This window comes from Cervus canadensis, chromosome 24 (genome assembly GCF_019320065.1).
Source record: "Cervus canadensis isolate Bull #8, Minnesota chromosome 24, ASM1932006v1, whole genome shotgun sequence".
Classification (NCBI taxonomy): domain Eukaryota; kingdom Metazoa; phylum Chordata; class Mammalia; order Artiodactyla; family Cervidae; genus Cervus; species Cervus canadensis.
The window spans coordinates 7421573-7431613 of NC_057409.1; the positions used below are offsets into that span (position 1 = coordinate 7421573).

The 10041-nt window shown below is 45.4% G+C and overlaps 1 protein-coding gene across 1 annotated transcript in view; it reads left to right on the forward strand.

The window, feature by feature from the left end:
• The window catches only part of NIPAL3 (NIPA like domain containing 3), a 52350-nt gene extending 43278 nt beyond the window's left edge, over positions 1-9072 (forward strand). The window contains exons 11-12 of the mRNA XM_043445056.1: positions 1025-1119; positions 5048-9072. Coding sequence (XP_043300991.1) covers positions 1025-1119; positions 5048-5247 — 295 coding nt within the window. The 3' untranslated portion in view covers positions 5248-9072. The remainder of the gene's footprint in view (positions 1-1024; positions 1120-5047) is intronic.
• Positions 9073-10041: the final 969 nt, after the last annotated feature.

The window sequence follows — 10041 nt, forward strand, 5'->3', positions numbered from 1 at the left end:
TGCTGTTGTACAACAGTGTGACTCAGCTGTAACGATACGTAAATCCCTTCCCTCTCGAGCTTCCCTTCCACCACCACCCCATCCACCCCCTGGGTCATCACGGAGCACTGAGCTGAGCCCCCATGTTACACAACAGCTTCCCACTAGCTATTTATTTTACACACAGTAGTAGCATATATACGTCAGTGTTAGCCTCTCAATTAGTAAAATGTTTCAGTGAGCATGCCTCTTGTTGCAGCTTTCCATTTCTAATCATTTATCTCGGAAAAGTAATTGAAATGGGACATAAAGACACCTGTATAAGGGTGTTTATTCATTTTAAAATCGATGGTATAAGCACATAATTGAAAGCAACCTAAATGCCCATCAGTAAAATACAAGTTAAATAAATTACAGTAGGGTGGGGAGGATAGAAATGACTCCTCTGTTGACCTGGGTGGTGATCCCACGAGTGTGTGCACAGGTAAGAGTCACTGAGATCCACATTTCGGGATTGTGCATTTTGTTGCATGTAAATTATACCTCAATTTTTAGAAAGTGTGCTTGTTTACCTAAGCTCTGGAGAAAAGAGCAAACCAAAACGAAAAGATTGGAGACTCTGGAAGAATATACACCTGTGTTGGGGACTGGAGGTTGTCCAGGGGCTTTCCAATTTTTACTTTCTCTGTTCCTATACTGATTGAATTTAGGCTCTAAAGAACTTTTTAATTAAAAAAAAACACACACTTTTAAAGGCAGAGGACTGATGCAGGGTAAGTGGAGGTGAAGAATTGTGAGGGTTTGTCCCAAGGGAACCTGGTTTGTTCTGATTGAGGTTTGGGTGGCCACACGGCCTGTTAGTACTCACCTCCCATCTGCTCTCTGCTGATCCCAGGTCCGGCCACTTCTCAGGGCTGCTCAGCAATGAATCGCCCTCTGCAGCCTGCAGCCCACCTTTGCCCTTTCTCCCATTACCTGTGTTTGAACCCTCCGCCCAGCCTCACTCTGGCCTTGCTTCTCTTCCTCCCTCATGTGTGTTCACCAGGTGCCTCATCGCGTTCTTGGGCGTCTTCTTAATCACACGGAATAGGAAGAAGGCCATTCCCTTCGAGCCCTATATTTCCATGGATGCCATGCCAGGTAACGTCAAATCCCATGTGTCCAGCTGGCCAGCCCATCCGCATAGAGTGACTGCTACTTCCTATTTAAAAAGAGACAACCGGCCTCTGGGTTTGGTTACAGGGAAGATGTGCTGTGCTATTATGGTGTGACTGTCTCTCTCTCTCTTTTTTGTTTTTAGTTTTTTCGTTTGATATCAGTTTGCAAAAGAGGAGGCAATGGCTAAGGCACCTCGACTGGTTTTGAGCACATCTTGTCAGTTGCCATGTCTACTGGGGGATCTTTTAAAGACCATCCTGATTCACACTGGGTATAATTATGACCCACAGCATGAGACTTCATGCCTACAGGAGGAAAAATCCATTCATCTCAGTGGAATGGAATGATCAGAGAGGGGAAGGAAAACAGGATGATTGAAATTCAAATACCATAACTCCATTCCTCAGATTCACAAGGAAGTGGATTGTTCTGGAAAGTCTAATACCCCAGGGAACTCAGGGTTCACACCAAGAAGCACATGTTCATATGGTAGGAACGTAAATGTACGAATCAGCCGAATACTGCACAAAAGGGAGTGGTGGGGCTTGTGGAAAACTGGACAGTTCTTTTCAGCCTCGGGGGATTCAGGTGAGAAGTTTATATGTTGGCCCAGCCTCGTCTAGATTTGCTGGTCTAAATTCTCTAGGATGCAAGTGACCACTAGCTTTCACACTTTAACTCAAATTTAATTTTTATTTTAGATATAGAAGATGGAACTCTCTCCAAAACATAGTCTCCCACCCTCCATTAAGACAGTCTCATGAACAAAATACAATTGCAGTGATGACGTAGAATACTACTTAATATAGCACTCGAGAGGCAGGCATGTTCTCAGGGCTGACCGAGGTGCCCCTGATCTAATTGGCCCAGGATTTATGTGTCTACTTTTTATATTATTTCCTCATTTCTTGCTATTAAACTGTTGTCTGTTATTCTTGCTGTTACCAGCCTGCCTGTTAATAGCAACTCTGTGTCAATCTTCTCATTTGACCCAAGTTGTTCAAATCGCATATAAAATTAAAATTAAAATGAATAAGCTCTGAGTTGGGGCCTTAAGGTTTCTCCTAGGAGTTAAATGCATGAGCTTTGGTGCATGGACCTTTGAAACATCTAATCTGGCTGCTCAGATGCCTTTTTTGCTTACTTCCTTGTTTCTCGGCTGTGTTCCGGATAGATGAGGGCGCTGGATAGCTGAATTCCAGATAGGTGAGGTGTCAACTCTGTGTGTGTGTGTGTGTGTGTGTGTGTGTAAGTATCTGTATGTACATGTGTGTTTGTGTGTTTATAAACCGTGTATGTGTATACATCTATATATTCGCATATGCATACATGCCAGGTATGTTTTCTGGTAGCAGATAGAAGGTAACCTAAGCTGATCTCAGATGTCCACATTCTGTGACCTGTTTGTGGATGTGGCCCTCACTCTCTCTGTGCCTCGTGACCTGTGGGAAGCTGGGTGTTGGAGAAAGGAGACCCTGCCCTCCTGCCAAGGCATGTCAGGACTGAGTAGGCCTGGGTTCTGTACTATGAGGTGGCGCATGGGCTTGGAGTTCAGATGACCTGGATTCAAATCCCATCTCCCATATCTCAGTGGGATAGTATGTTAAAGGTCCCTTGCACAGTGTTTGGGATATGGTAGATGCCTGGTTCAATTTGATTTCACTTTACTTTTGCTTTAAAAAAAAAAAAAAAAAACTTTGAAAGTTCCAAACATTTGTTTGACCTGATGCCAGGTAGAACAGAAAGGAGACCCTTAAACAGAGTTACCTTTCTAGCTGCTTGGTTTCCCTGGTCAGCATCAGGACCTCCTGGCTTTTGGTCTCACCAGACTGACATCTTCACAACCAGCCAGTAGCCACCATGCAAGAGGCATTCAAGTTCCAGAGATTCAGTGTATGTCACAGTTAGGAGAGGCTTTAAACAATTCCAGAACCTGCAAGACTTCTAGGAAATGAGAAGGAGAAAAACAGTCCCTGACAGCGAGGAGGAGCTGGCCTGGCTCTCATGGCCAGGCCTTGGGACTCCTGGTTGAACATAGACCATTTCACAGAATATCAGCATCAGACAAGGACGTTCTGTGACCCTGATGGATCAAAACACAAACAGGGACCACACCATTGTCATGTCCAAACACAGACAAAGCATGAACATTGTCTGAACGATAAAGACCAACCATCCACCTGACATGAGTGGCTCCTGCTTCTTTACCAATCACAGTTTTAGTCTCCATCTTGTCTTCTTTCCTTCTAGATAACAACCATTAAGATCCCCAGTTATAGAATTAGCCCCACTTCCTGACAACATCTAATCCAAAGCAAAGCACTGCTTCCTAAAGCCCTCCTAACATCACCCTTCACAACCCCGATCCTGTAATAGCTCCTTTTTGACACCCACTTACTGAAACAGTTCCCCATGGTGTACATCTTCACTGTCAGGAGTCAAGAAACCTAAATTGGTTAGACTGTAGGTGTATTCCTGGTGGGTTTGGGCTGGAGAGCATTGACAAAGCTAAACTATGCCTGTGAAGCCAACTCCCTTCCCTGAGAAATAGGCATCCCCTCATCTCCTCCAATTTCCTCCCTAAAATCCAAACTACACACTTTTAAACTGTACCCTTCAAATTCCCATCAGCCAGGGCTTATGCAGTGTGAGGGCGAAGAGCCTCCCACAGACCAGGACTTCCCAGGCTGTTTGTAGGATAGATAAAGAGCAAGGGCTTTGGTGTCCAATCCCAGCTCCATCTCTCATTTAGCTGTGTGTCCTGGGTAAGTTTCTCCACCTCTCTGAATCTCTGTGTTCTTGCCCATAAAAGGAGGATAGTAGCATATTTCTGTCCTAGGATTTTGGAAGACTGAGGTCTGTAGGGAGCCCTGACAGCATTCTGATTAAGAGTGTAGGCTTCAGAATTTAAACCACTGAATCTGAACCCTAGAACTGCTGCTTACTGGCCTGTGACCTCAGGCAATCTCCTTAACCTCCAACTGCCTATTTTCCTAAATCAATAGTTGTGAGAATCAAATGAGAGAAAACTTTATAACATTATAACTTTATGGCCTCTGCCACCAAATAAATGCCCAGCCCCTTTATATAATGCCAGTAACATTATTGCTCTTATTGTTACTATTTAAAGCACTTAGCCCAGTGCATCAAGCATAGGAAGCAGTCAGATGTCAGCTGTTATTATCGTCATAGTTTCATGGGAAGTAATTTGCATTCAGGATTTTTATTACTCAACCAAGGGGCAAGAGAATTTAAAGTGTCTTAACTCCCTCCCAGGAAAAAGAATTGGCCTCAGAGGAGGCCAGGTCCCACCTGACTAGGGGAATTGTAGAATACATTTAAAGGAATTAACGAGTAAAATATTTGCCTTCAAATATAAGTAGAAATTCAATATCAGTGTGCCCAGAAGTAATAAGCAAAATCACACCTAACCCCATATGTGAATCAGGGATGATGATGTCAAAACTCTCCCTCTGAGCATCAGGATATCTGTGTATCACGTATCTGTGACACAAAAGTTATCCTCTTCTCTCAACAGTATAATGACATTTTTCCGGATCCTGATCTAACTCAGCAGTAAAGTGTTGGCATCTACCACGTTCAAAGCACAGTGCTGGTTCCCGTCTGACCCAGACATTCCCACCTCCTTCGAAGCCAACCAATGGTTTCTCTTGACAGTGGCTGGTCTGTGTGCATATTTCCTGAAGATTCATCCCTTGTTGCTTAGCAACTGTAATATTTCTAGTGTGTATTTATGGGTGTTCTTTTTTTTTTTTATCTAAAGCATTCAGGAAATTGACAATGCACATGATTAGCTCCTGAGCACCATAGTTAGTCCATGATGGGATAGACACAGCCTCCTTTGGCTCTCTTATCACATAATGATTTGGGGGGATGGATTTTGTTTCAGGTATGCAAAACATGCATGACAAGGGGATGACCGTCCAGCCTGACCTCAAAGCTTCTTTTTCCTACGGGGCCCTGGAAAACAACGACAACATTTCTGAGATCTACGCTCCCGCCACACTGCCCGTCATGCAAGAAGAACATGGCTCCAGAAATGCCTCTGGGGTTCCCTACCGCGTCCTGGAACACACCAAGAAGGAGTGAGCCCACCTTGAAGGAGACCCCTTTCCTCTAGTCACAGCTGCTCAAGCCGTACTGACAGTGGTTCAATCCTTGATTCTAAAACTTGCCTTTCAAGTCTTTTTTTTTTTTTTTAATCCATGAACTCTGTGGATGAGCATCTCGAAAAGCCTTTGCCTCGGACAAAGGGTAGATTATCTTGGTCCTGGAAATTTCAAATGATGAGGGTGGGAGTGGGGGCATGAAAGCAGTATTCTAGGTGGGCAGTACAGAGTTCAGCCTCTGCCTGGTTTAGCCCAACCAGACTTGGAAAGCCTTCATCATCCTTGTGGATGGTACCTGGGCTTTCCCAGGCAGTGACCAAGGTTGGCCACATTCTTCAGAGCTAAAGCCAGGCAGAGATTCTGCCCCTACTTTCCAAATCCACTGAAAGGCTGGAAACCTCCAGATCTAGTCTTCCCTCACCGCACGTGCAGGCCTGATCTCTACCCACCTCCGTCTTGATTCTGTACTTGTGATAAACTTCATGTCACCTTCACGTGGCATGGTGAGCCAGCCCCGGGTGTCCCATTCAGTCACTCACCTGTAAGGAGCTCACATCTGCTTTCTGAGTGTCTGTGCCTCTCCAGTGAAGATGTGCTGGATGTGTCTGTACTGGGTCCACTCTGGAAAATCATTTGATTCTGGTTCTGCTCCTTTTTTTTTCCCCTCAAAGGAACTGAGAAATTAAGAGAAGGGGGAGAATAACAAAGACAGAGTAGAAGTGATGAGACTTCAGCCCTTAAAGGAAGAAAAATCCCTTTTCATTTGACAAGAGGGGACTGCATCACTTATCAAAGGACAGACAGACAATCTGGCTGTTTTGTGTTGTATTCTCCTGCACACCAGTGCCCTCTGGGAAAACTGGGGGTTGCTTATTTCAGAGACAGCCTTGCTCATCTCTCCTCCATCCTCTCCGGTATTGATCGACTAGCCAAGCTTGAGTCATTGGCTAACTTCCTCGGAGTCAATAGACTCTTTGGGTCCCCACACACATACATCTTCGAGAAGCAAGAATTCTCAGAAATGGGACTGCTGCCGGCTGGCTGCATACACAGCTGTCTTCCTTTAGGCTGACTGTATACTTCTGAGAATAGCAGGTAAAGGTCTGTAAACTTTAATGAAAGTAAGGATCTCTTAGGGAATTTATTTAAAATGCAGATTCCCACACCCCGACCTCAGATACTCTGATTAAGTGGGACTGGGACCAGCCCCAAGCATCTGCATTCTTGGAACTTTCATGGGGGTCCAGGGGTGAAGACTCCACACTTTCAATATAGGGGGCACAGGTTGGATCCCTGGTCCAGGAACTAAGATCCCACAAGCCGAGTGGCACGGCCAAAAAAAAAAGAAGAGTCTGCATTCTTAACTGTCAGCACAGGTGATTTTGAGGCTGGTAATCCAAGTATCACATACCTTGAAAGTCTAATAATTGAGAGAGCCAGTCTGCTAAAATCCTGGCACCCCCACCCCCACCTGACCCCCCCCCCACACATTGGAAAGCTGGAATTACCATTCCTTGTTTCCTCTTGGGGGTTGATTTGGCAGGCTCAATAATCCTCATAGGATTCGTGGCATTTCTCCATCCGGTGATTACCTCTTAGAACTGCACTTCCTGCTTCTCTAGGCAGCCTTGAGCTAACAGGCAAGATATCAGTGTTAACAGACCAGTGTTGATAGATCATTAACCTTTATGGATTATGCTTAATACTGATTTAGTACCTTGCCTTTGAAGCTGATGTTTGTTGCCTGGGATAACCAGTTCTTTATTGTGTCTTAACTACTTCTGTAGTGTCTTACATGCTCAAGAAGGCAACAGACAATGACTTTTTTTTCCCCTTTAGGATAGGTATCAACTCAGCTCAACAATATTTGTGAGACATTGACTATGTGTTAAACATTTGGACGGTAAGGGCTACAAATAATAAGACCTGATTTCTGCCCTCCAAGCCAGCAGCAAGAGACACAAATATGTGGTCAACTCTGGCAAGGGAGGCCAAGTATGATAGTGGACCACAGAAGATGACAGTTGTGGAGGCCCTGCTAAAGGTCAGGCCCTGAGCTCAGAACTGGGTATTCAGAATTGGAGACGATTTTGGCTAGACTCCCTGATGGGTGGCAAATCTAGCTAAGATTTGAGCAAAATGTAAAAAGTAGAGTGATCACTCCCAGGCAGAGGGGCCAACTTTTGCAAAGGCACAGAGATGGGTTGGGGTGGGGGCAAAGGAAGAGCTGGGGCGGGTGATAGAGATTAACCTGCAAAGATGAGCAGTCAGTGGTGGAGGTTTCATGGAGAAACCTGAAGGCCTGGCTGAGGAGTTTAAAGCATATCCCAGAGAACATAGGAGCCATTGATGGTTCATGAGTGCGAGAATGGCAGATTGGAAAGGAGGCTTTATGCAGAGCAGGGGAAGAATTTGAAGGGGTAATAGAAGCCACTGTTCAAGGTCAGGCTGCATGCCTGCAAGAACAAAACACAAAAGGGGAATTAAAATCCAGTTTCACTGCTACTCATATTTTCCCAGTGGTGTTTCCAATGTGGGTCGTGGACCAGGAAGGGATGTGAGGGTGGAGTGGATAAAAGAAAGGTAGATTTAAATGCGGCAAACCCAGGTAATCAGCTGGCACCTGTTTGCTCCCAGCCTTACTCTGTCATCTGCCCTGTGTTTGGGGATGGCTCTTGGAGTCAGGCAAGAGTGACGAATGGATACAAGTGCGCTGTAATCTTGGGTCAGCTGACGATCATGGGTTCAGCGCCACCCAGGAGCTGCTGCTGGGGCCTGGGCAGCACCTGCTTCAGGGTTAGGGTAACAGCATCATCTCACGAGGCGGAGGACAGGAGGCCTGGGCAGAGCTGCATGTTGGCTGCTGGAGTGGAAGCCAGGGAGGTCACGTGGTCCCAGGAAGAATGGTGATGTGGAGCCATGGCCCCCAGAATTCTGACTCTGGTCTTGGGCCGGCATCTCCCAGTCTTTGTGGCTGAGTGTAAATGGACTGTTTGCTGGTGACCGATAAGCAGCACTTGCTGTTAGGATGGGGGACAAGGACATCCATTTTCCATTCGCAGCCTTGATTCTTTGTTTTTCTTGTGGTCCTCACATCCGCAAACCCTCTTGAAGGCTCCAAGCAATGGGACATGTCCCGCCAGCATCCCCTTCCCTGCCGCCAGTATGTAAGGCAAGGTCCCCAAACTTGGGTTTCAACTTTCCATTTGTTCTCCAGCTTCCTCTGCCTGCCCCACTCTGTCCCCCTAAAGACTGGGATTCTGGAGTCCCTACTCAGACATTAAAATCGGTTCACAGACGGGTGCCTGCAGCTTTTAAAGACAGCTTAGCCCCACTCCACCCGCCTGCACCCCTCCCATGGAGCTGCAGGTCTGAAGATGCCATCACATGAAGCCTTGGGGGGTGGGAGGGTTTTGCAGGATGGACTGGATGCTGGGTAGGCGAGAGAGAATCAACCTCTCCCCATCGCTTTCCTGGTGGAAGCCAAGCAGCTGGATGGCACAGCGTGGAGACAAGATGTCCATCAGGGTAGTGTTAGGGAACCTCCAACCTGCAGCCTTGTGAATTCCAAATCCGGTCCCACACTGGCTGGTAGACGAAACAGTTTTACTGATTCTACTATGTGTTTCTCTGAGAAGCTGTGTAAGTGAAGTCACCTTAGAATATATATTTATGGGGATGCTCACATTTTGTTAATTTAATGACTAATATATGGCATGTTCTTATTTTTCAAAAATAAATGTGTGTGCTAGGTACAAATAACATTATGAAGTGGTATTTAATTATAAACAAAATCTACATGACACCTGTTGGGTTTGAGTCTTTCATTGGATTAATACTCTATAGAGTTACCTACCACAGTGCTATCCCGTAAAACTCTGCCATGACGAAGATGTTCTATGTCTGCTGCCGAAATGGCAGCCACTATCCGCGTGTGGCTATTAAGCATGTTAGATGTGGGGATGAAACCCAGGAATTGGGTTTTTCATTTTATTTAAATTCAGTTCCCTGAAATATCCCCATATGTAGCTAGTAGCCACTGTAGGAACAGTGAGGATCTGAGGTGCCCAGGATTGCAGTTAAGGATGACTTAAGCACCTTTTTTTTCTTGTAGTGGTAGAGTATAGACTCTATGGTCACACTGCTTGGGTTTGGTTCTTGGCTCCACTACTTTTTAGCTGTGCGGCACTGAACAAGTTGCTTAAATTCTTTGTGCCACATATGTAATACCAGGATAGTAACAGTAGCTTTCTAAGGGTTATTATGAGGATTAGGTGAAGTAATAGATGTAAAGTCTTAAAACTATGTCCAGCATTCCGGACATAGTACACTATTGATCAGGACGCTATATTACACTGGCCAACGGTTTCCCTATTTACTTATTCACTTTGGCGTGGCGGTTTAGTCACTAAATTGTGTCTGACTCTTTGCGACACCATGGACCGTAGCCCGCCAGGTTCTTGGTCCATGGGATATCCCAGGCAAGAATACTGGAATGGGCAGCCATTCCCTTCTCCAGGGGATCTTCCTGACCCAGGAATTGAACCCCAGTCTCCTGCTTGGCAGGCGAATTCTTTACCACTGAACCACCTGGGAAGACTTACTCACTTTGAAATTGTATAATGAACACTTGCAACTTTTCTTAGGTAATTCTAAGCACATGTGTCTCTCTTCATTCTAAGTTTCCAATCTACAAAGATGGGTGTGGAATAGTGCCTAAACATTTATATCTACACACACACAGAATAATGTATACCCATATATTTAACAGGAA